General features: G+C 47.0%; 1 protein-coding gene across 1 annotated transcript in view; it reads right to left on the bottom strand.

The window, feature by feature from the left end:
* Nucleotides 1-26206, bottom strand: part of METAP2 (methionyl aminopeptidase 2) — a 189608-nt gene that overhangs the window by 36806 nt on the left and 126596 nt on the right. Inside the window, exons 9-10 of the mRNA XM_069629818.1 lie at nt 24220-24323; nt 17035-17150 (exon numbers count right to left, since the gene is read on the bottom strand). Coding sequence (XP_069485919.1) covers nt 17035-17150; nt 24220-24323 — 220 coding nt within the window. The remainder of the gene's footprint in view (nt 1-17034; nt 17151-24219; nt 24324-26206) is intronic.

The following is a 26206-nucleotide window of genomic DNA, read 5'->3' as shown; positions in this document are numbered from 1 at the left end:
AATTCCTTCATCCAGAAGACCGGACACTGGAAGGACTTTTGTTGCAATGATCACTGGGAAGGCTCTAGGCAAAATGTTCCTCACGGCTGGATGTGGCGCTGGATTTGGTTCCTTTTTCAGGCGCACAGAAGACAGAATATTGCTGGTCGGATTCTCGTCATTTGCACTCTGGTGAGAGGACTTTTTGAACTGGAATCGTGCCTCTGCAGATCAGCAGGATGCCCATGTAGTTTCAGCGAGATTCGGAACTTCAGAAGACCGTGCACCGAACAATGGCTCGAGGTCCCATGGTATTGGGCTATTGCAGCTCTGCAAGGTCACAGCACGGCGTCGAATGGCTCAAAATGCAGGTCTTCGGGTTTAGTGCGTCTATACAGGCTATGCGAAGGTCATTTTCGGAGTTCCCAGGTTGATTGGAAGGAAGGGCTTCAGCAGGCTCTGGTTACACAGCAGGCTCTCCAGTAGCTGGACATTATTAAAGGCGCAAATTCATTTCCTGCTTCTGTTTTGGTTCCAGTGGTCGACTACCTCTGCAGCTTCCAGGTTCTGACTTTTATGCAGGCACCAAGCCAATCAAACAGCCTTGCAACATTAAAACTTGACGTGTTGGCAATCCTTTCTGGACAGCCAGCCTCCCAGTTTGAACTGGAATCTCGCACTTAGGCTTGAAGACAAACAGCTGCTGAGTTTTTGACTCCTCCCTCGCTTCCTGCCTTCACAGACCCTCTGGAGCCTGGGTGTGGAGTTCACAGGACTCCCGCCGAAGATAAAAAATACAAAAAAATAAATACAAAAAAAAAAAGAATCACACAAAGGAATTTCCCCCTCTGGATGTCAGGGGAATGAACAAGAAAGGACAAGGAACACTAAAATGGCAAAAAAAACAAGACCGGGGCCATTGTGGTAAAATAAGCTCCCCTGGGTGCCTTTACCGTGTCAGTGCAAACAGCCTGCAGTAAAAGTGTACCAAATAAAAAGGTTCACCGCCACCAGCTATTAAAGTTTGTCCTTTGTAACGCTCACCTGGCTCCCACGGAGGCGCTGGTCTGGTCTGGGTTGCTGTGGCCTCTTCAAGCGTGATGCGCAGAATACGGACCACCGATTGAACAGGACCCCCAAATCTTGCTTGTCTGGCCCGTAGGAATATCCTTCTGCAGATGAGAAAGGGGATTAACTGTCTGCTGAATAATGTGCTTGCTCCCCCCTTACACCCTTCGTTCTCCTCTGACTTCCTCCAAAACCCCCGGTTTAAGCTCACCTTATGGTTTGGAAGGATGAACTCTCCATCCTGCTTCTGATGCAGGGGCGCGCGTTCGTCCAGTTACTTCACTGGTTTTCAGAATGGCGCTGGCAAATCCACTTGACTTTACTGAGCGATACGCCGTAAGTATGAAGATGCAAAAGTTCAAGTGTGAGCCTCCTATTATGTTGCCTTTTTCTGTCCTTTATTTCAGGTGCAGAACAAAGGCGATGCGTTGAGGGGTTAAATTGCCGGGGTAAAATCAGGTGAGTCAGTGATGAGGGCGACCCCTCTAAATGTCTTTATAATTCCCCAGTAATGTCTTTTGTCCTTTCCCCATAGGGGCCGGGGTGCGGTACCTGCCAGAGATGTGGCGCCGACCCGAGATGTGGAATGGCTCACCAAGAATAGCCGGTAAGTAATATGGCTGAAAACCCGGCTTTCCTCTTGTGTTCCCTGGCTCACCTTTTGTCTCTTCTCTCCCTTAAGTGCGGTGCAGAGATGTGGCGACCGGCACTGAGAGCCGCGATGAAGCCGGGCGGGGTCTCGGGAACAGGTGAGTGAAGCGCGGCACTGCAGCGAGCAACGCGGTGCTTTCAAATGGAAGTCTTCCTTCAGGAATGCTGGCGTGAAGATTCCGGATGCAGGTAAGAAGGTTGAAATAGTTCTTGGTTTTCACCTTTCTCTTCTCTTATTCCCTTACAGGTGTTCCAGGTTCGAGGCGGGCGTGGCTGGAGTCCAGGTGCAGGAGCAGACACGGTGAGCGTTCAGCTGCTGGGATGCAGAACAACGCGAAGCACGTGTGGCTGTCCGGGTGTGGCTTAAATAGCCTTGGAAGAAGTTCCAGGTGAGTATTCTTCCACAGCCCCACCCAAGTAACAAAATAGTTCCTTCAGAAAAATAGTCCCTCCTAAGCCTCATTTGGCTTGGTTCTTCATGCAGCATGGTCTGCATCAGGTGAGTGTGCAGCATGGTCTGCTTCAGGTAAGTGCACCAAACACTTCCCTTTATGTGCCTGGCGCCTATGGCGCCAGGACTGATGTCCAACATGAGACTGGCGCCAACGACGCCAGGACAGAGTCCAAAGAGCCCCTATAAAGGGCCGCTGGGCTTTTAGCCGGGGGCCTGATGCCTGCTCCGGGGGTGCTGGGCCTGGCCTGGTGCTCCGGGGGTAGGCATCATGACATCCTTGTAGCACAAATGTTACTTTTGAAATGAGAAAGGGGATACACAGCATCTCCCCAGCACTCCACATAAGGTGGGGTGTGCTGGTTTTACCAAATAAAATGTAAAGGGGATCCAAAGATCCTTTCTTCCCTTTGGAACTGTAGTTCTCTAAACGTTAGCCAGAGAAAGTTAAAAAGGGGAGCCCCTAGGGCAACCCAGCACAACAGGCACTTATTGCCAAAAAGTTATCAAAGAGGATACAATAAAAAATGCACTATGTAGAGCCTAAAAAATGACACCCATAAAAAGAGTAAAAGACAGAGTGTGGAAAAAGGTTCCCACTCACTGAGTTATAAGGAAAAATAATCCATCCGCAAAGCAAAAGGTTCCGGGGTTGACAGGTCAGGAAGATTTATCATTACTATGAAAATCTTACTTAAGTGTATCAAAGGCAAAGCATTTCTTTCCCCTGTGATCTTGGCCAAGACACTAAGCAAAGTAGCTCAGACTACACAACGTGCAAGAGGCAAAGCCCTCTAGTCCCGGCATAAGCGGACGAAAAAGACAGACCGGAGACAAGGGAAAAAACTGACCGCAGGAAACCATGGCTGGGGAATACATATACATATATCTGCTGGCTCAGTGCCTACAGCCCCAACTGTGCAGTGAAAAGGTCCTGCGCAGTGGATTGGGGAGGCAGAGCCTACAGCCCCGCATGCGCTGGTCCATAAGAGTTTTTTGTATGGTGCGACAAAAAAACCTGCTCCAGTCCCTTCCCGAAGGACAGAATGTCCCACAAGTATGGAGGAAAGGGGACAGGGCATAGGAGTACATTGTGTGTGGGAGGGAGGCTGGGGTTGTGTATGATGACTGACAAGTGAATGTATCCACTTCACTCAGAGTGAGGGTATGGGGACATCATAAAAACACCCATGCTGTATTTGCTCATTATTCCAGCAATATTTAAAGACAATATGTAATAATGGGCAAAGAGAACGTGACTTTTCGGATGTCTGAGGAAGGGGTCTTTACATTGGTGCACTGTGCAGCCAGTCTGGACATATTTTCGTAGGCATCTACAGTAAGAACTTATGTCCAGACTAGCTTTGGCGCAGCATTTTTTAGTCATAAGGGGTAAAGCCAACATCATAAGTGTTCTTACATGGTCTGCGCGAATGGCCTACATTTGTGCATCCACTTTGAACATATTTTCTTACAACATGTCTGGAATGCTTTTGTCTGGATTTTTTTTTACTTGGCAGCAAAGGTAAAGCAAACGTGGTACTATGTGGCTAGACTGGCCTACAGTGGTGCAACCAGTCTGCGTGTACTTTATTATTGTGGCATGGCATTTTTATGGGCTAAACCAACAGGAGTTATGTTCTTAAGTGGGAGAATGGCATACCTTGGCAGAGCTTGCATGACGTATTTCCCTACGGTAGCATTATTGGCATCATGCACAAAGGAAACCAGAGTGGGTTTTTATATGTAAATACTGGCATATATTAGTGCAGCTAGCACGGACATGTATGGGCACAGCCATACTAGAAAATGTGTTAGGAAATAAATGTGTTGGAAAATGCTACTGTGCATTGTTGGGGACTTGCATCTATTGGATCTTTTTATAAGTTACCCTGCAAACCAGAATGCAAACTGGGTTTTATCCAATTTCCCAAAGGTATGCGCTGTAAAATGCACCATTCCAACCCATTATTGTAAAACGTTCTCGGGGTAGTGGGTACAAAACTGGTGGTGTGGAAAGCAGTATCGAGCACAGATCACTTACAAGGGAGACCAACAAGGACCTTCAAGGCGTAACCCTCCTCAACGCCTAGTAGGCCATCACGTGGACCACCAGGCTCGCTAGACGCCATCCGCCCCTCTACTCTCTGAAACCCTGCACCCCCGCTGTAGCTCTGCTTCCTCTGAAAAGTGCTCTGTTATTCATCTGCATTGTTGTATACCTCTGTATAACGCTCCGTTGCTTCTCGAAACTACGTCAGCACTCAGGAAAAATTTCGACACTTTTGTGTCCTATCTACGTCGTTTTGGCCCGCATACGCCTGCGCCACTAGGACGTAGAGGTATAAGTAGCCCCGCCCCCGCGGCTCCCTCAGATTGACCCCCTAAGTAGTATGGGGGTACATCTGGTTTGCATGCCAGGGGAGGCCGGCGGGTGCATGTGAATCCATGAAAGATGCCAATGCTGGAGAAATGGAGTTACAGGTAAGAAACTAATCCCTTCTCCAGCATTGGATCTTTCATGGATTCACATGCTTAGAATAGATTGTACAGCAGTATCCCCCATAGATGGAGGTGTGTATGCAAACCAATAACATTTTCAACCATGAATGCATATTCGCCCTGGCTAGACTTCAAATCATAGTACATGAACAGCTAAAAAAAACAACACTTTGTACATTAGCCGAAGGATATACACCCTTTACTGGGGCCTAGCTTATTGAAACAGGTGCCGTAGGACTGCACAACCCATCTGTGTATCCTCAGCAGGTTGTTCGAGGCAATAATGCCGGGTAAACGTATGTGGTACCGACCAGGAAGCCGCCTGACATATCTCCCAGCGGAATCCCAGACCACAATGCTGCCGACGAAGCAGATCTCGTCGAATGGGCTCGTGGACGTCTTTCCAGCAGTTTCCCAGCTTTTGAGTGGCAAAAAGAAATGGTAGATGACACCCAGCGGGACAGTCCTTGTTTTGAGATGGCTTTACCTTTAGCCGAAGGGCCACAGGCCACAAATAGCTGTCTTGTGTCCCTGAGATTTTGAGTGCGATGGAGGTAAAATTTCAGAGCCCTTCTCACGTCCAACGTATGGAGAGTCCTCTCCGCCGCAGACGAAGGTGTTGGAAAAAATGTCAGTAGCACCATAGAAGAGTGCTTATGGAACATGGTAGGGACTTTAGGAATGAAATGATGATTAGTAGCTAACACGACTTTATTCTTGAAAAACCTCAAATATGGTGGATCGATCACTAACGCTTGCATTTCTGCCAGACTCCTAGCCAAAGTAATAGCCACCAGAAAGGCCAGTTTCCATGATAGGAATTTCAAGGACGATGACATCGGCTCAAAAGGAGCCTTCATTAGTGCTGCTAGAACCAGGTTAAGACTCCAGATCGGAGGAAACAACTTCTTAGGAGGAAAAGTTCAGAACAATCCTTTCATGAAATGTTTAATCAACTGGTCACTAAATAATGGAGTTGAATGTCTCTTCCGAGTAAATCTCGAGATGGCCGCCAGATGCACTTTTAATCGATGAAAGACAAACCTTTTAAGCCAGGAGTAGTAAGTATGGTAGAAGCTGCTCCGGTGTGATGTGAAGTGGACGTAAACCTGGCTGATCCCCCGCACCAAATACAGAATCTCTTCCATTTGTACGTATACGAAGCGTTCGTGGACGGCGCCCTTGCAGCTTGCAAAATGGTGTCGACCAAATTGTCTGTCGACCAAATGTTTTCGACCATTTGACTGGTAACCGAATTGCTAACATACCAAACTGAGAAATCAGGAGCCAGGCTGTCAGACAGGCTGTCCGGGTCATGGTGCCAAACTGCCCCTTTGTCCTGAGACAGAAGGTTCGGGACCCTCTGGAACCTCATGGGCTCCGCTGCTGAAAGATGGAGTAGATCGGAGAACCACACTTGTCTCGCCCAGTACGGGGCCACCAGGATCACCCGACATGGATATCTGTGAATCCATTGCAGCGTCTGACGTATGAGTGGAAACGGGGGGAACGCATACAAAAACTTGTCCATCCACGGGAAGGAGAACGCTTCTCCCAGTGAGTCTTGTTGTGGCCACCTGCTCGCGTATTGTGAGCACTTCCTGTTCTCTCTCGTCGCGAAGAGATCTAGAGCCGGAAGACCCCACTTTTTGAAGACACGGTGTAGTTGTTGGTCATTCAATTCCCATTCGTGTAGTCGATTCATCTCTCTGCTGAGAGAGTCTGCTTGCATGTTTTTGACTCCTGGTAAGTGGAACGCCAATAGATGTATCCTGTGGCGGAGGGCGCAATGCCAGATCTCCTGGGCTTCAGTCGACAGAGTCCTGGAGCGAGTACCCCCCTGCTTTCTCAGGTAAAACATTGTTGTCATGTTGTCTGTCATTATCCGTACAACAGATCCTTTTGTGCGTGGCAGAAAGGACTTCAGGGCCCAACGCACTGCCCTTAACTCCAGCACGTTGATGTGAAGGCTGGACTCCTCCGATGACCACCGACCTTGAACCTGAAGGGAATCCAGATGAGCTCCCCATTCAGTCAGAGAAGCATCTGTCACCACCGTCATCTGGAACCCAGGTTCCAGTAAGGGCACCCCTCTTGTTAGATTTTTTGGAGATTCTCCACCACTGAAGTGCCTGCACAAGCCTGCTGTTGATGGTCAATGTCCGACCAACGACCTTGACTCTGTGCCCATCGATCCGTCAAGAATTCCTGAATGGGCCTCATGAAGAGGCGACAATTGTTGATCAAGGGTATACAGGACGCCATGGTCCCCAGCAGGGACATGTAGCTTCTCACCGACACTCTGGTGTTGACTTTCCATTTTGATGCCTTGTGTCGTAGTTTCAGAACTCTTTCGACGGATGGTTTTACCAATCCTGACTGCGTCTGGAACTCCGCCCCCAGAAAGACCAAGGTCCTTGATGGCGATAAGGAGGACTTTTTCAAGTTTACTGAGAAGCCCAAGCGCTGTAGGAGGGACATGGTGGCATTCAGACTTTCCCGTGCCCTTTCCGGATATAAGCCCCTTAACTAACCAATCGTCCAGATATGGGTACACATGATGACCTTCCTTCCGTAACCAGGCTGCCACTGGTGCCAAACATTTCGTGAACGTTCTGGGAGACTATTTTAGTCCGAATGGGAGGACCTTGAACTGAGTGGGTTCGCCCGACGACAAACTGCAGAAATCTTGTGTCGACGCATCGGGATATGAAAGTACGCGTCTTGAAGGTCTAGCGACGACAAAAAATCTCCCGGTTGTATCGATCGGATAACCTCCTGCAGAGTAAGCATTTTGAATTTTAGATTCTTTAGCAGCTTGTTGAGAGCCTGTAGATCTAGAATGGGACGCCATTTTCCATTGGGTTTCTTGACCACGAAGTAACAGGAGTACACTCCCTTTCCTCTTTCGGCCACCGGGACCAGTTCTATAGCCCCTTTCGGCAGCATAAGCGTTACTTCCTGCACCAGTACCTGAATATGGGATTGCGGCGAGAACAGTGGCGGAATGTGTGGTGGCTTGTCCTTGAACTGTAGGGAGTGACCCAGACGTATCGTGTCCAAAACCCATTGGTCCGTTATGCGTTCCCACTCGACGCGACGAAACACTGCCCCCCAGGACGTCTCGAAACATGTCATTGCTGGGTTTTTGCCTGTCGATCCTTCACCGACGATGAGTAGGAGCCTCTCCTTCTTGAGGATTGGTAATCTCTGCCTCTACGAGTAGCTTGGGCCGCTTGTCTGTAGCCTTGGGAAGAGTAGGAGGGTCGACTGAAACCTCGGTCTCTAGGTGATCCAAACCGGGAGTTTCCGGAAGCACCCCTGAAAGGACCAAAGGAACGAATATTTCTGCCACTTTGGAGGGCTCCGAGTGACCGAGCAGTGTCAGTCTTCTTTCATGCCCTTCAAGGCTTCATCAACTTTCTCGCCAAACAGTTGTTCCCCTTCGCACAGCATGTCCAGCACCTTGTACTGCACCTCTGGTCTAAAAGTTGTGCATTTAAGCCAGGCTTGCCTCCTTAACACTACGCCGTTATTAATTTGTTTAAAACCAGCCTCCGCCAGGTCGACAGCGATATTTATGGAGTGACTGGAAGCCTCTTCCCCTTCACGTACTAGTAGCATAGTGGACTTCCTGTGTTCCTCTGGCAGATGGTCTAAGATAGGAGCCAAACGATGCCACATCTCTATCATACCGTGCCATAATGGCCAGAGGAGTTGGCTGTTTTCACTGTAGTCGCACCGACTGACAATACCTTCTTTCCAAACGCATCTCGTCTCCTGGCGTCGTTGTCCGGCGGGGTCATGCGCTTGTGTTGCGACCTCGCTTTTCTGGCCGCAGCAGCGACACCACCGAATCCGGCGAAGGTTGAGATGTCAAGCATTTGGGGGTTGACTCCAGAGCCTTGAATTTCTTTTAACCGTCCTTTTATCGCCGGTTCTGAGAAACGATGACGCATTGTCCTCAACCCCTCTTGCTAGACATGGTCCAAAATTGGGATGGCAAACATCGATTTTCCTCTCTTGCCCATATGATCGAAGAGAAAGCAATCTTTCTTCATTTCTTCCGGCGCCAGGCCAAATTCCGCACACGCTTTTCCCATCATTGCATGAAAGGCCCCGATGTCATCCGGCGGAGATGGTTGCGCCGGGCTCTTTGGAGGTTCTATCTCTGCATCCGACTCCCATGTGGGGTCCCTTGAGGGGGATAATGAGACGTCTGAAAGGGACCCTTCATGCTCGGATTCCGACTCCGGCAGTTCTCCCTCCTCCGAATGTTGGCGAGAACAATCCTCCCCCAACGGGCAAGTTGTAGGTATTCTGATCGTCGAGCGCGGAGCCGGGCCTGGTTCGGCGACGACCGGCGTAGCCTGCGGTACCGTCGGGACACCAGTGTGAGGCAACTGCGTGTCCAGACGCTGTTAACAGCTTCTGCAACGTGTTCAACACCTCCAGGGATAATAGAGACTGGGGATTCAGCAAGGAAGAGGTGGTTGGGATGGCACTTCCACTCGGGAGTTCCCCCGAACTGATTGCACGTAACCCCAGATCAGTCGGCTGTACAATTGGACCACGGTCATCCTCCGCCGATGAGATGGAAAGGGCCGCTTCTGGCTGCAACAAGGCCTCAGGCAAGATCGGGACGAAAACGTCCGGCAGCCAAACCACCAAAGGTGCCACCGTCGACGAAATCTTCTCCATAACCGCCGTTTGACCCGCCGAAGTGATCGCGGGAAGAGCAGGCACAGATGGCAAAGAAGACGTTGACGATCTGACCGTCGACAACAGCGTTTTTGGCGCAGAGCCTTGTGGCGCACTCGCCGGTTTTGAACTCGGCTTGGGGGTCGACGACACTGCTCGAGGTAGAGCCATGGCGGTCTCCCGAGGAGGATTTCAATTTCTTCTTTTTTGATGAGGAGGAAGAAGGACGTTTTCTTTGACGAAGAGTCACTCGCAGGATGTTTATAAGAGCGGCGTTTTTCCAATGAACGTGGTTTCTTCGTCAGGGGCTCTGCCGACGCAGAGCGACGAGGGGGTACCGGAGATTTACATCTTGAGGTTGTAGAGCCTACCTGTGATGCAGGGAACGCACCCGCCCCGTCATTGAGCCAAGACACCAGGCGTCTGTTTCCGTCCTTCAGGGTCTTCTGGGAGAAGCCTTGACAGATCTCACACGTGTCGGCTGAATGATGAGGGTGAAGACAGTAAATACAGTCCATATGCCCATCACCTTCATACACTTTAAGACCGCAGGTAGCACACGGACGGAACACCACCTTTTAAAGACATTTTCAAAGGAAGTCGAAGAAAAAGAACGCACAACCTAGCAAAAATATCAGAAACTTGAGGTAATCCCACTACTTTGGAAGACGGTTGAAATCTGAGGGAGCCGCAGGGGCGGGGCTACTTATACCTCTACGTCCTAGTGGCGCAGGCGTACACGGCCCAAAACGACGTAGATGGGACACAAAAGTGTCAACATTTTTCCTATGGAAAAGGTCTATATAATTTACCGAGGATTCCCAGCCTGACGGGGAATATTCTAAGCATGTGAATCCATGAAAGATCCAATGCTGGAGAAAATTGTATGACAGGTTAACTATTGCAATGTGAAACTAGAGTAGAAAGCGAATATAAGAATGTAACGAGACATAGGAAAATGGACCCCACGGAAGATGTCTATGCCCAGTTACCATCACCAAAAAACAAGGCCATGGATGGGTACAGGCAAGGGCTTTGTACACTAGGGATATTTAGGTGGGCCGGGGGGGGTGCATGATAAAAGATGCAGGAGTGAACGCAAGCGCCTCCTTCCCGTCCACCAAAAAGGCAAGCAATGACTCTGCTAAATCAGAAGACCTCACGCAGATGGCTGCAGTTCAGGAGACCAGAGTCTCGACGGTATAACTCGTCACAGAAGGTGCCTGTAGCTGTAATTCAGGATACCCCTACCTACAGATGTCCCATGATACCAGAGGAGGGCAGTCCATAGGTGATCCAGTAAGGGCCTGCTGGCACTGGGGAGCCAAAGGATTTCAACTCTTGTGGGCTAGCTCAGCCTGATGGGCACAAGAGCAGAGTTACAACGGTGTCCCTAGAAAGAGTTCCACAGCGCAGCAAGCAACAGGATATCCATGTTCCAGACATGTCCCCTTTCAAGATGTGCAAATATTTTGGAATGGAGCAGATCTGCACGTGCCGCTAGAGACCAGAGCACCCACCACTCCTGTTAATATGTAAATGACCACGCTTCACGCTGATGCTTGTCTTTATGGAGAGGCTTTATTTCTTTAGTTCATCCAAGAGAAAGGCCCCCAGCTGTGGCTGTCCTCCTGCTCTCAATCCTCTCTCTCTCTCTGCTGCTAGAATGTGGAACCTTTGCTTAATCATAACAACAAAGGTTCCTTGGTAACTAGGTTACATGGCAGCAGCTGAATTGATGTGATTGTAAACTCAATGAAGTAAATGTAACCACCTCCTAACACCTCCCTTCCTTTTACCAAAATATAAGTATTTGCCTAAACTAGATAATATATTTCATTGAGCATAAGTAGTTCATTATTTACATAGTATCTGATACACCGCTATATGAAGAAATAATTAAATTGCTTTAAATACCTTGCAGTGCAGTTACAAGTTGTTGTTTACCTTTTTGTAAATTGCTATCCTCTCCTTGTTCCAGACCCCACCCCCTTTAACAAGCACCGAAGATCCCAAATCTTTAACAACTTGTTTGGGCTGTGAAAATATGGATGCACCTTTGCGCACCTTGGTGGGAAGTTTGATCTTGATCCAATCACCTTCCTCAAGACTGAATTCTCTACAAGCATTCTTCCTGTCATATTGCTCCTTGGATCTGACCCCAGATTCAAATATCTTCTCTCACTCCCTCCAGATCTATTCCTACGAATTTTGACCTTCCCATCCAGCCTGGACACATGTGTGAATTAGGTTTCCTCCCTCTTAATAGTTCAAATGGGGATACACCCGTAACACTGTGTGGTGCTAGTCTATATTGGAATGTTCTCTCCATTATGGTCCTGATCCTGTCACCTCCTGTTGCTACCGCAATTCTAATTGCATCCATGAGAGTGCGGTTGAAGCGTTCTACACACCCATTGGTCTGGGGATGATATAATGAAGTGGTTACTTGTTCTATTCCATGGTTACTCAAGAACTCTCTAAATTCCTTGGAAACCAATTGGGTCCCATTATCTGATAAACACTTTCTGGGGAATCCCTCTCTCCAAAATAATTGCTCCAAACATTTAATGATGCTACTGCTGGATATGTCTCTTAGTGTAAATATTTCGGGCCACTTGGATAATAAATCTATGACAACCAGTACATAGGTGTCTCTCCCACCCTTGATATTGAAAGGCCCTAGTAAGTCTAAAGCAACCTCATCCCATGGAACTGTGGATGGCTTTCTAACAGTCATGGGTACTTTTTGAATCCTGAGACCCTTATTACCTTCAATGCAATCACAACAATTGTTGACCACTTCTTCAGTGTCTTTGTCAAGATTAGGCCACCAAAATTCTGCTCTAACCAAGCCTTTGGTTCTAGGCAGTCCCAAATGCCCAACATGAGCTAGCTCAATTATTAGTTTTCTCATTTTAATAGGTACAACCATCTGATGTCCTCTATGTAAGTATCCTTTATCAATCCAGAGTTCTTCCTTAACTTTGGCAAACCCGCCTAAATCACCAATATAGTTTCTTATTCTGTTCTGCGTCACCAATGTTAAAACTCTCTGGTACAATTCATCCTCTGAACATGCATTGTCCCACTCCTCTTTCTTTACTGACTCATGAACCTGAAATATTTCAACACCTTTCTCACGAGTCAGAGGAGACTCCTCAGACACTGTTTCTCTCACTACTGATCTGGATAAGGCATCAGCAACTACGTTGGTTTCACCACTAATGTGAAGCATATCATATTGCAGGCCTTGTAGGGATGTCACCCACTTCATGATGCGTCTGGAGACTCCCTCCAGACCACCTTTGGTAAATATTCCTATTAGGGGTTTATGGTCTGTACATACTGTGAATTCTCTGCCCCACAAATATCTTTTGAACTTTTCCACTCCCCAGACACAAGCCAATGCTTCCTTTTCTACCACTGAATATCTGTTCTCAGGTCCTTTGAGAGATCTAGAGGCAAATGCTATGGTGTGTAAGCCCTCCTGATCTTCCTGCATTAGGACTGCCCCAATACCATAGTCACTTGCATCCACAAATATTAATGAATGTCTACTTTCTTCAAACGTTTTCAAGATGGGTGCATTGACTATAGCATCTTTAATCTTACCAAACTCTTCCTCACAAGATTCATTCCACTTGAACGTAACACCTTTACGAGTCAACATCCTCATGTTCCTTGACAAATTTGCCAACCCTCTAACAAACTTGCCATAAAATTCAACCAGACCTAGAAAAGATAGTATATCTGCTTTGGATTTTGGTGCTTCCATCTTGCGAATAGCTTCTATGGCCTTTTCTTTGGGTTTTATCCCTTCACCTGTAATTTCATGACCTAGATATTCAACTTTGTCAGTTTTGAATATGCATTTCTCTAACGATACTGTAAGGCCAGCCTCTTTGAATATGTTCAACACTCTCTCTAACCTTTTATCATGTTCTGCTTCATTTTTCCCACATACTAGCACATCATCCTGGTAACACATGACACCTCTCTCTCCTCCCAGTAATCTGTACATGACGTTCTGAAATACACTAGCTGCTGAAATCAATCCAAATGGCATTCTTATACATCTGAAAAGGCCAATAGGGGTAATGAAAGCTGTGAGATCTCTCGAATCAGGGTGTAATTCTACTTGGTGATATGCAGATTTGAGGTCAATAAGAGAAAATACTTTGGAATCAGACACCCCTGCCAATAAATCATCTATTCTGGGTAAAGGAAATTTGTCAGCCACTACATTTTTATTCAGGTGTCTAAGGTCTATGCATATCCGCAGAGATCCACTGCTCTTTCTCACTATTACAATAGGACTAACCCACTCTGAGGAATCAATTCTCTCTATCACCCCTTCACTTTCCATTTTATTCAATTCACTCTCTACATCTTTTCTCAGGGCCAAGGGAATGGTCCGTAATTTGGCAACTTTGGGAATGGCATCCCTTTTCAAACGAATTTTGTGCACAAATCCCTTCAAGCACCCTAACTTAGTGCCACTCATATGCCCTCTGGCCCCTTCCATAACAATGCTCGAGACCGATTTTCCACCGGATTTTCCACCTTCAACAGTCAAAACCTGTTCTGGGTGGCTTGCTTCAAGTCTTATCTTGAGCTCTGCCTGATCGCTCCAGGACAACAGCTCTCCACCTCTGTTGGCTACATGGATAGTCCCTAACGCCTTCCTGTCTTTGAATTGGAGCTCAGCTTCAAAGCACCCTAAAATTTCTATGGGCACATCTCCATAAGCATTTGCTCTGACTACATTCTCCCACAATGTACAACATCCAAATTTCTCCTTCCACACTTGCACACTTATCAAAGTATAATCTGCTCCACTGTCCATGAGCATTGATACTGGCACCCCTCCAACTAACACAGTTGCATATGGTTTCTTTTTCTTGACCTTCCCATCAATGGCATTGACTGAAAATATAACTTCTCTACCAGCATCATCAATTGATATAAATTCTTGATCTGCATTGACTTCATGTATTTGACTTGGGGCGGTATAAAAATTCCTACAGCATCTAGCCATGTGTCCTCTGACCCCACATTCATTACATATGATGTTTGATGCATAACATTCTTTGTCAGATGCTTTGTGATATAGACTCCCACATCTGAAACACCTCCTAATTGATGCACCTCTAGGATAACCAGAGTCCCTGCCACCCCTGAATGTAACATTCTCACTGGGCGACCCTCTGGTAGATGATCCTTGTCCCCATGCTCTGGTAAAGGGACCTTGGCGACCCTCAGGTCTCCTACCCATTTGCCAAGTGCGACGCGCAGTTGCCGCACCTCTCTGCATCACTCTCGAAACCTTATGTATGGCAGCTTCATTGTCATCAGTTTTGGGCTTATCTTGAGATGTATTATCCACTTGAAGCATTTGTATACATTTGTCTGTGTGTTCTATCATTTTCGCTATCTCAATTGCTCTATCAAGAGAAGGATTTCTTTCCTTCCATAACTCCTTCCTGATGTTATCATTAGAACACTTAATCATGAGTTGGTCCCTGACATGCTCATCTCGACAATGGTCAAATCTACATTTGATGGCTAAACCTCTAAGAGCAGTTACAAATTCCTCAATACTCTCTCCAGTTTTTTGAGTTCTCGTGGCAAATTTGTACCTTTCAAGAATTATATTTTCTTCAACACAGTAGTGTTTGTCTAATTTTGCTAATGTTTTCTCATATGGACCCCCATCAGGAATGTCTGGAGGTTCTGGTAGTTTTTTGACCACTTCCTGTCCTGCGGCACCTAAACAGTGAAATAGGAGCGCCTCTTTGCGCTCATTGGAGAAATTGGGTCCAAATGCTGCCAGTGCATATTTTTGAAAACCCTCTTTCCAGTCTATCCAACGCACTCTGGGCTCACCTGGTGTAGGCAGGAAGAAAATTGGGGCTGGGACGTTTGCCATGTTGTGAATTAATTAATGTCATCCCCAGGTAGGAAACCTTACACAGCCACACTGTCACTTACTTGTACTTAAATTTTATAAGGTGTGATTTCAGGTGGAACCTGTGCTGATATTGTCAGCGCTGTCTGTGGTAGTTGCAATTTGTGATCCACAGGTCAGCCTCCTCCGTAATCCACAGGTGATCCAATTTGTGATCCACAGGTCATCCAACCTCCTCAATATTCGTGCTCAGCTCCAGTATGCTTTTATGGTTCTCTCCACTGCCAGGCACTGACTTCTTTCTTGGTGCTCCGCTCCAAAATGCGCTTTGCTGGTTTACTCCGCTCCAGGAGGATGGCCGTGTTTCTCGCCTGCTATTACACAACACATCTAGTGTAACACTCCGTCCATTTGCATCCAAACTGTAATCAATATTGCTGCAGTGTTGCTGCTGCTGGGGGCCTTTTCTCCTTGGCCCAATCCTCGTCGCCAATGTTAATATGTAAATGACCACGCTTCACGCTGATGCTTGTCTTTATGGAGAGGCTTTATTTCTTTAGTTCATCCAAGAGAAAGGCCCCCAGCTGTGGCTGTCCTCCTGCTCTCAATCCTCTCTCTCTCTGCTGCTAGAATGTGGAACCTTTGCTTAATCATAACAACAAAGGTTCCTTGGTAACTAGGTTACATGGCAGCAGCTGAATTGATGTGATTGTAAACTCAATGAAGTAAATGTAACCACCTCCTAACAACTCCCCTGTGTAGAAGTCAGTTATCTCTCCATTCCCCATCAATAAAACTTTAGAGCAGTGACAACTAAGAAAAACATGCCCAGGTTTGCCCAAGTGATTATGAGGCTCTGATGCAGCAAGTACACAGTCGGCACAAAACAGGCTTGTGTGGTGGGATTTGCAACACAGGTGTGCCTTTTCTGCAGAATCCCACAAAGGGGGTTATACTTTTTGGGATAATTCCAGCAACAAAGATAGCATGGGAGGACTTGAGCTGGTTACTGACTTTGCATGGGTATTGACTGCTACAATCCCTAGTCTCCCCTGGACTCGTGTTGCTTACATCTCTGCCTTTGTAGGGAGACCGCTATTGGCCTGTATGGGTTATAGACTCAACAGGATAGGTGTCATTTTCCCAACCTGTGCGCTGTTCCAACAGGTCATTGTTTCATAGTCGCCATACGCTGCTGTGTGGTTTTCCTTATTTTCCCATATCATTTACAGCATAGTAAACTTTAAATGCAATCCAATCTATTTTAGGAAAACATTTTCAATACATAGCAATGCCATGCCCTTTATTTAAGCTACCACTTAATCAGAAGTAGGAGAACACGGGCACTAAGGATTATGCAGGAACATAATGTCTACTTATGCAAACTTTGCAAACTAGAGAAAAAAAATGTACTGGTGAATTTGAGGGACTATGAGGAATTAATGCCAACGTTTAGCAGTTGAAGACGACGGAATCCCATGGCCGCCAAAATTAAAATCCACATAAAATTTGATAGCATTGCACAAAATAGTGCCCCGACCACTGAATTATTTCTTTTATTTTTTTTACAAAGCAAACAAAACGAGGTGTGTGATCACAATACTATGAGAGGTATCAGGTTGTCATTCTTGATGCTCGTAAAACGGTCACCCAAATATTGGCATGCAAGTGAGGATAAGGAGAGTTCAATAGCTGAAAGCCAATCCATTTTCATCTCAGTGTTTTATGAAATACCAATTAGTAAAGTGTCTACTAAACCATTCCAACATACCTTATTGGCACGTGTCCAACATCAAAGTTCTTCATGTAGTGAGAACATTCCATGTCGTCATGAACAACCCCTTTTCCTGTGCTCCCGAAGGTTTCGATGGCGTAGACTTCTCCTTCCTGGGAAATGAGATTTAAGAGCATGATCAAGCCGATCCATAGCAGGAGTGGATCCCAAAGCTCTTAACATGCCCATCACAAAATGCATCCCCATTCATACGCATTTCTTGGTTTGTCGACCTTTGACCACTGCAGATCATTGAGAAGCTGTTCCAACTGTCCAACTGCCATCCCAAGTGAAAGGGAGAGAAGCTCGGATTGGAGGGGGGGTGGGGGGAGAGGGGGGGCAGGGCGGGTCGGGAGTCATATCTACACTCAGCCCGGTTGTCAATCCAAGGAAGCTGTGGCAGGAACAAGTTTGATCATCACGGAAGACGCACAGCAGTCCAAGCGATATGCAACTGGCCACCAGGTTACTTCTACACCCCTTTGTACCATTTGGCACTATATACCATGACATTTTGTTAAGAGGTTTGAGGTCGGTACATCTGGGAAATATATCAAGGCTGAATCCAATCTCTTCCATTCAACTGCCAGGTTAGAATAAATGACCCCTGCAGCGGGAAATACTAGAAGTACCTCCGTATTTCTACATTTTATTTAGTTCTAACATGCTACAAAATGAAACTGGTGGTCACTCTTGTAAAGGGATGGGGCAGAGGAACATGTGCCAACATAGGCATGCATAAAATCAATGTTAGGATTCTGTTTATAGACTCTTCATGGCTAAATTACTTCACTGACAGACAGATATCTGCCAATGCGAACCATTTTTTACCAATACTGTGCCCATTTCAAAATATCAAACGGGAGGTACATTTCCAAAGGTATGCAGACAATGCACTGCTGCACCAAACTTCCCATTACGAAAACAAAAGCAGTGATGGCTGGAAGTTTTAGAATTAATCTTAACCACTGCCATTGCTCTGGGCAACCCTCCAGACCATAGTTTTTCGCTTGCCAAGCCATTACAGAAGGGGGAAACGTATGCAAATCAGGCAAAAGGGACAGTCCAGCCCGAACTCCTAGGTCACATCCCTTCTGCACAAGACCACAAGCATCCCCAGACATGTTTCGGCCTTGTTGGACCTCAGTGAGGAGTAGCTGGAGTCTAGGCCCAGCAGGCACGGCCCCACAATTTGGATAAGGTTTTTACCATTTTGTAATGGCTTGGCAGGCAAAAACTGATGGTCTGGAGGGTTGCCCAGAGCAATGCCGGAGGTTAGAATTCATTCTAAACGTTCCAACGATCATCCTTTTGTTTTGCTATAGTCACCCTGAAAGGGACGGGTATGCCCAGGCATATGGCCCTGTGCCTGCTGAGCCTAGAGACCCAAACTACTCCTCACAGATACACCCAACAAGGGCTATCCATGTTTGGGGATGCTTGCTGTCTCGTACAGAAGGGATGTGACCCAGCAGTTTGGCCGGACGTGGGACCATGACAGATTTGCATATGCACCCCCCCCCCCTTTGCAATGGCTTGACAGGCAAAGCACAATGGTCTGGAGGGTTGCCCAGAGCAATGCCAGAGGTTAACATTTTTTCTTAACCTTCCAGCCATCATCCTTTTGTTTTGCCCAAACTTCCCATCGCCACATTTAAAAAAAGAAAACCCACGTGCACCACCAAGGCTAGGTAGCTACAATATTAGCAAAACTACGTCTGTGTCAAGACCGGAGGCAAGCATTCTGCATTTCTTTCCACATGGCACAAGTCCCATGAGTCTGCAGTCCCTGGTAGTCCTGAGGCCCCTCTGTTCCACCTATCAGGTGACTGCCTGGGCTATAAGGGTTCTCTGCCGTAGGTTCTTTCCTCTATCTTTTTGCTGCTTCAGATAAGCGACTCATGTATTGGCTAAGATTGTTTAGAAGTGTTTCACTGCTTTACTTGCCATAGCATGTTGTAGAACTTTGTTCGTTTATGGGAAATTGCGCAAAGCGAATGTCTAATGTTATGATAGCGACGCGCACATTGCGTTTCAGAGCTTGTAAGCGGCAGCCTCACATGAGGAATTAACACATGCGTGACTACCTTTCCTATAACTCATTTTTATACTTCCCAAAGGTACTGGAGTGTCGGGCCGGAGCCACGTGCAAACACGCTCTTATTAGGCACCCAGCCCCTCTCTGGAGATTCCACTCGTGGCCCGAACACAGCGGGTAGTAGGACCCAGGGGAGCGGGAAGCCTTCCAGGCTTCCCAGCATCCCCTGGGACTCTCCAACAGCCATCTAGCGTTTTGCAAACGCAGCAACACGGCACACAGAGGAGAACAGTACAAGGAGCTCAGCTTTGTACCGAAAGAATTAAAAAAAAGATTTAAAGCCGAACACACGGATGCACAGAGTACTAGCAGTAAGCTTTACTCTGCTGTTGAGCCTCGTTATCAAAGCGGAGTTGGCTCTGCCAACCAGAACAATTATGGCTCATTATGAAGATCCTAGGGGATCACAGTCATCCTCCCCAGAGTGGAGTGAGGAGGAATGGGTCGAGGAGCCCATGCAGGAAGAAACAGTTTTAAGAAGGTGCTGGGAGAGTCCCCGTCTCAGGCAGTCGCTCATGGGGTGCAGCCCATAGCACAAAGGTTGGACATGCTAGAAGCCCCAATAGAGCACAGGGAGCATCTAGTAAAAGATGGGCGGATAGCCCTGGAGAAGGTACATCAGCTAGACACCCTCAGGAAGGGGTTGAGCAAAGGAAAGACCTTTGACCTCCCCACGAGCAAGGTGGAAAGGGCAAACACTGTTCCAAGAACCAGACAACTGTCGCCAGATTAAAGAAAACCTTCCTTTTAAAGTTTGCTGAACGCCACGATAGACCCCCCTACCGCAGGGGAATGGACAATCTAGGGAACAATGAGGGCTACATGCCCGATGACGAAGCAGAGGAAGAGGTCCTCAAACAGGCCATGAAAGAGTGCAGTCCCAGAGGGGGACGACAATACAGGGGATATATTTGACCCCGAAGCCATCGGACACCTCAAATCATCGGAATGGGTGCCTCCGCCAAGAGTGGCGCTATATAAGGCGCAGCATATTAGGAAGCCCCTGGACAGGAAATATGTTCCCGAATGAGGACAGAATGTCTGCGGCCTGAGCTACCTGGCAAGTTAGCGGAGACACCAGACTTGGACCCGAAATTGGTGACCTTCGTGACCAAAGCAAGCAGAGACATCAGGAAGGCCCATGAACCGCGCCTGGAGAGGGTGCCAGCTCCTAGACATGGCAGGGTCGTTGGCTAAAATAATGGATCTGGGTGAGAAGTCCAAAGATACAGGAAAACACCAGTGGGAGCCCAACGCCCAGTATGCCTCCTTGGCAATGGCAACTGCGCCCTCTTCAGAGAGGAGTACAGCTATAAATTGACAGTAAACTCAGCGACCTGGCCTCCTATGAGGTGAGGGAGGGGGCTAAAGGGCTACTCTTTGGAGAATCCTTTGCAAAGGAGATGGTCCAATTCGTCAGAACTTACTCAGCATTGGTAAAGGGCCAGAGCTCCATCAGGAAGATATTTCCAGGGCAAGTTTCTGCCGGGACTGGATGTCACCGGGGGTCAGTCGTCCAGTCGCTACAACTTTCAGCGCAGACCCCAAAGGCCTTGAGCTCAATATTGGGCGGGAAGCCAACAGGACACATTCTTCTCGGCTAGAACACGATTTGGAAGAGGTCGTAGAGGAAGAGGCTCCTACAGACAGTCGAGTGCTGCAGTTGGTGAGTACAGCAAGCAAACCGGCTTTACAAGTGGGGTGAGGGAGAACCCTCAGCTTTTTCATGGCAAGCTTTATCAAGCTATGCATGGGTGCTCCAACCACTAGTAGGATTGCGGCTACAATTTTGTCAGCGACCCGATACAGAGGATAGAGCCTCAACCCATACATATGCAACAAGAAGAAATGGCGCTGCTGCAGAGCGAACTAGTCAAACAAGTGGACAAGAGTGCAACAGAGCGTGATACACAGGGGGGCGCGGGATTCATCAGCAATATGTTCCTAGTGCACAAGGGAGAAAATGTAAGGCCAATAATAAAGCTAAAGAGCCTAAAGGAATGGCTTGCATACAATCATTTCAAGATGGAAGGTATTCATCTGCTCCGAGACCTCCTGCGAGCAGGAGATTCGCTAGCGCGGCTAAATCTCAAAGATGTGCATCTGACGATTGCAATAGCGACAGCGCACCGCAGGTTCCTTCGCTTTCAGTGGAACTGAGACATGGCGCTTCACGTGCCTCCCATTCGGTCTAGCATCCACCCCTTGGGCTTTTACCAAAATAATGAGACCCGTCGCAACAACCATAAGAGAGGAATAAGAATTATCATTCTGGACGACATTCTAGTGTTGGGTCAAGACAAAATGACCCTCGGCGAGAATGCACGTTGGGTTTTCAATCCATTATCCTCGCTGGACTTTAGTGAACCTAGAAAAGTCTCAGCTTCAACTAGTGCAGAGGATAGAGTTCTTTTGTTTCACAATAGATACCACAAAAGCAGTTCTCGAACTTCTGGGGTACAAAGTGAGAGCAATCAAGAAGGAACAGAGCGGTCATAGCAAAGACCACCATTTCGCTTCGCAGTCTAGCCAGGATAGTGGGTATGCTCGTGGCCTCGATTCAGGCAATTTTCACCGGGCCTCTGCATTACCGAGCTTTACAGAGGCTCAAGATCAGGCACTTGCGAGGAGGAGTATGCTACCATCAGCTAGTGACTCTAGATCAGGAGGCTATTACCGAGCTCCATTGGTGGCTTCAGAAAATGGAAGCCTGGAACGGTCGAGCGATTTTCGGCGACGTGATAGACTTAGTGATAGAGTCCCACGCAAGCAGAACAGGCAGAAACAGGAGGGGAAATGGTGAGAAGAATTGAAATTACATACAAACTGTCTCCAATTCCTAGCAGGGTTTTTTGCAGTACGCACCTTCACTAAAGAAAGCCAGATGTTGTGTCTTGCTCAAGATGCGCAACATCCTAGCCGTACGCTACATAAACAAGTTAGGAGGGACCAAGTTCAAGATGCTGGCAGAGCTAGCGAAAGACTTTTGGCATCATTGCCTTCAACACCAAATTGCAGTGTCAGCAGAGTACTTGCCAGGGGTTCAGAACAATGTAGCAGACTGGAATTTGCATTTTCGCAGACTCTAGCGACTGCAAGCTGCCTCTCCAAATATTCAGCCAGTTACAGGAGATCTAGGGTTCTCTAGACACCGAACTGTTTGTGTCCAGACTGAATGCGCAGATGCACAAATACTTCAGTTGGAAATAAGACCTGGGAGCAGCGGGGACAGATGCCTTCTTGTACCTGTGGAGCGGGGCAGTGCACTATGCCTTCCCACCGTTCATGTTGACAGAAGCCTTAGCAAAGGTCCGCAGGGAAGGAGCAGAGCTTGTGAGGATTACTGTTTTGGAAGTCCCAAGCCTGGTTTCCAGTAGCGATGGAACGTTCTTCGGGTTTCCAGAGGATAGTTCCTCATCAGCATGACAACCTTCTCGGCCCAAACCGGCCTGCCTCACCCGTTGATAGAAGCGGGCGCACTACACCTAATCGTCTGCAGGGTTTCAGGAAGAGATGGGAGTTGCCAGGCATTTCGCAACTTCCTGCCGACTGTATCAAGTAGTCCTGGGCGCCTTCCACCATACAGAGCTATGGCGGTGCATGGGACCGTTGGACCCAATGGTGCGCAGAACGTGGTATGGATCCTGTTTCAACCCCTGTAGTTCACCTCAACTTCTTAGCTGATCGGTTTCAAGAAGGTGGCACCTTAGGATACTAGGAGTCTATAGATCAGCTGTTTCGGCAGGGCACGACAAAGTAGAAGGCGAACTGGTGGGGAAGCACCCCGCAGTCGTGAGCCTTCTCAAAGGAATAAAGCTGAAGAGGCCGCTAGAACTAAAGTATGCAATGTTATGGGACGTCAGACTTACTTCGTCTCGTTCTCAGGTAGCCCGAGAATGATAACCTCTGTAGTTTTCAGTTTTCAGGTAAACTAGCAATGCCATTATGTTTAGTAGCATGTCGAAGAGTATCACATGTCAAGGCGCTGGAAATAGACAGGAAGATTTTACCCAGAAGGGGTAGCATTCAACAAAGCTAAGAGGACGAAGAGTGACTCAAAGATAATTTCCTACTCTTTGCTGAAAAGAAAATATGCATAGCACAATGCATAAAGGATTATAAAGCGGCGACAGCGCATCTTAGACCGTAGAGCGTAACTACTTATAGCGCGTAGGAGGCCTCATCACACAATAGCTACAGCAATAATTGCTAAATTGGTTCGAGAAGTGATGCAGTGGGTTGGCATAGACTTATCTTGTTTGGTGCACATTCAGCAAGGGGAGCGATGGCTTCGAGCTTTCCCGGCAGGAGTCATTGCAGGACAATGAAAATCAGCCGATTGGTCTTCTGAATCAACATTTAAAACGTTTTATTTTAAGCCTGTATCAGATATAATTAGTAGGGTGGTAGCGAGCTTTGAACAAGCATAACATTCACCTCCGGTCTGGACATAGAAAGAAGATTGCCCAGGCTTACAGCGCAGGGTAGTCTTGATTCTATTAAAGACACGGAGGTGAGCATTATAGCGCACCCAAAATGGCAAAAGTCTTGATATTCACGCATGCGAGTGCATACTGTAAGAGCTTTAGAGCATTGCCACCATCATGGTTTCTTTATTTCTCGTAGGTGCTACCAGAAAGCGGCTTGAGAAAAGGCTGAGGGATCGACTGGTTGGACCAGAGTGTCGAGGGATCTGTTGAGTTTCTCATGTGGGACTGTTTCGTTTGGAGCAAGTTGGTCGCTCATATGGAAGCACTGTTATTGGCAAAGAAAGAGTAAGGAACCCAGGGCAGAGGGACTCGTACTCGAGGCAGGCACTTGATAGGATCTCTACACTCCGCTCACCAGAGGCATATGGAAAAAACATGTTTGATACCAGATACGAAAGGGCTCTAAGGAAAGTGCCCTTGGAGAGACAGAGTGATAACCCATTAACTCAACCCTCCCCAGGCTATCATTATGCAGAGTATTGATTTGATTGCGGAATCTGTCAAAAACACTTGCAGCTAAGCGCAGTGCGAAAGTAAGGATTACAAGCAGAACAGATTTACAGCACAAGTCAAACACTGTAGATGACACCTTACCTCCATTCTCGTGGCTTCTCCTCCCTTGACAATTGGCACAGTCTTGCCTGCGTGAATCCTATATTGTCCAATAGAATGTCCATTGAGATTGCGTATGGGTTTCACTGTTTCAAAGAAATACCAGTCACTATGTATTGCAGACATACAAAGCAATGCTACTTAACCAGTTTTATTAAAGAAGGTAGCAATCATTAACACCTATACTGCAGCCCAATTTATGAGATACTCTGGTCATGAACTTGGATGCAGGTACAACCCTGTGCAAGCGAGTGCATCCACACCACCAACCTCTGCCAAAAAGCAGCCTAATAGCAGAATTGCTTAGTGCTGATACATATAGGGAAGCAGCAGGTTTGTGCTATTTTGGGGTTCCTACCCAGTGAGGGCAGGCGTGGGGTTGTAGGCAACAACTTAAAAGCCTGGATGCCCTACCCTACAACCATTGCACCAGAATAGCAGGTCCTCAAGCCCCTGTGGGAACATGAAGTTTGCTGCATCATGTGCGCCATAGGGGTAGATTACAATAATGAGAGAGAGAGAGAGAGAGAGAGAGACAGACAGAATGAACAGAGTTTAGATATACTTTGTGACAAAACAGATTACTTTTGACAAAATGCGTTGGTGTTTCTGCTGCTTCAATGTTGGATCTATAAGTCGACTGTACATATTTCAGAGATGTTTTTAGATATAGCTCTAGTCAAGCACCATTTCCAATCAAGTTTGACACCTTTTACAGCTCCCCCCCCCACCCTCCCTTTAAGGTCTTCAGAATAGCAGGGATGGAAAATTCTGCTGAAAATGGATTGCAACTAAGTGAGAAAGTTCAGTAACCATCAATGCAGCAATTCTAACCTTTCTACTAGTCCCCCCTCATGGCACCATGCGGTAAAGCATTCAGTAATTAGATTGCTTCAGTCATGCTTTGCCCCATTTACTGCGACTTTACTGGAAAGCACTTTGCCATTATCCATGATGTAAAATGAAAACAAACATCAGTAGGAAAAAAAGGTTTTAAAAATAAGTTAGCTATAGAAAGTTAGTCTGCAAAACTTGAAAATACCAATGTACGGTTTAATAGCTTAAACAAATTAAAACCAACATTGCTGTAACCTTAACTCACTCTAACAAATAAGTCAAAAGAGTACGAGTATTGGCGACATATGTGCCAAATAAACAAACCAAGATATCTAGCAAACATACAATACAAACACATTTTAAAACTAGCCCCGTTTCACACAATGTGAAACATACACCCAAGCTTACTGGATGTATGTGATCATTTCGAATACGAACATTACTAAGACGAAAATCGAACATTCTAAATGTTTGTATTCGAAATAGGCACCCCAGTGCTACATGGCCTTTCTACACCCCGCTCCCCTCACCCCCTATCTCCTTACATAGCGTTTGGCGGCACACTTCACTGTGTGCCGCCGAGTCCCTGCAGTGCCAGTTCACTTCCATGGATGGGAACTGGTGCTGCAGAGTCCTTTTCTTTTTTCTTTCTCCAAAAGCCGGGGACACCCCGGTCACCCCTGATACCATTATAGTGAACAAATGTGCGGGGGACACCGCTGCAACCCCCGCTTCCCTTGTTCGCTACAATGAAATCCAAATTGTTAAAATGTTTGCCATTTTCGGCTGTACGTACTTTTGGTACAGCTGAAATCCGATCATTTCAACCATTTGGTATTTATACACGGCATTTTCGTGCGATACCATAAAACAAACTCTCAGAAACGTATACATTTCACCCCAGCAACAAATCTATAGCTCTTCTGCCGAAGCTCTGTACAAAAACTTTATCTTACCCTGCTCCTTTAACGAAGAAAAGGGAAAGTTGGTCTTGCAAGGATTCAAACCTGCTTCCTGCAGCTCACTCAGATTGCAGAAGCGCTTAACCCGCTGAGCTTTTACTACACATTTCCATATGCAAAGTACAAAGGAGCACAGACAATCGCAAAAAACAATACACAATTTACCCTAA

The sequence above is a fragment of the Ambystoma mexicanum genome, chromosome 12 (genome assembly GCF_040938575.1).
Source record: "Ambystoma mexicanum isolate Mex_15411 chromosome 12, UKY_AmexF1_1, whole genome shotgun sequence".
Lineage (NCBI taxonomy): Eukaryota > Metazoa > Chordata > Amphibia > Caudata > Ambystomatidae > Ambystoma > Ambystoma mexicanum.
This window is presented reverse-complemented; position numbering and strand designations above follow the sequence as displayed.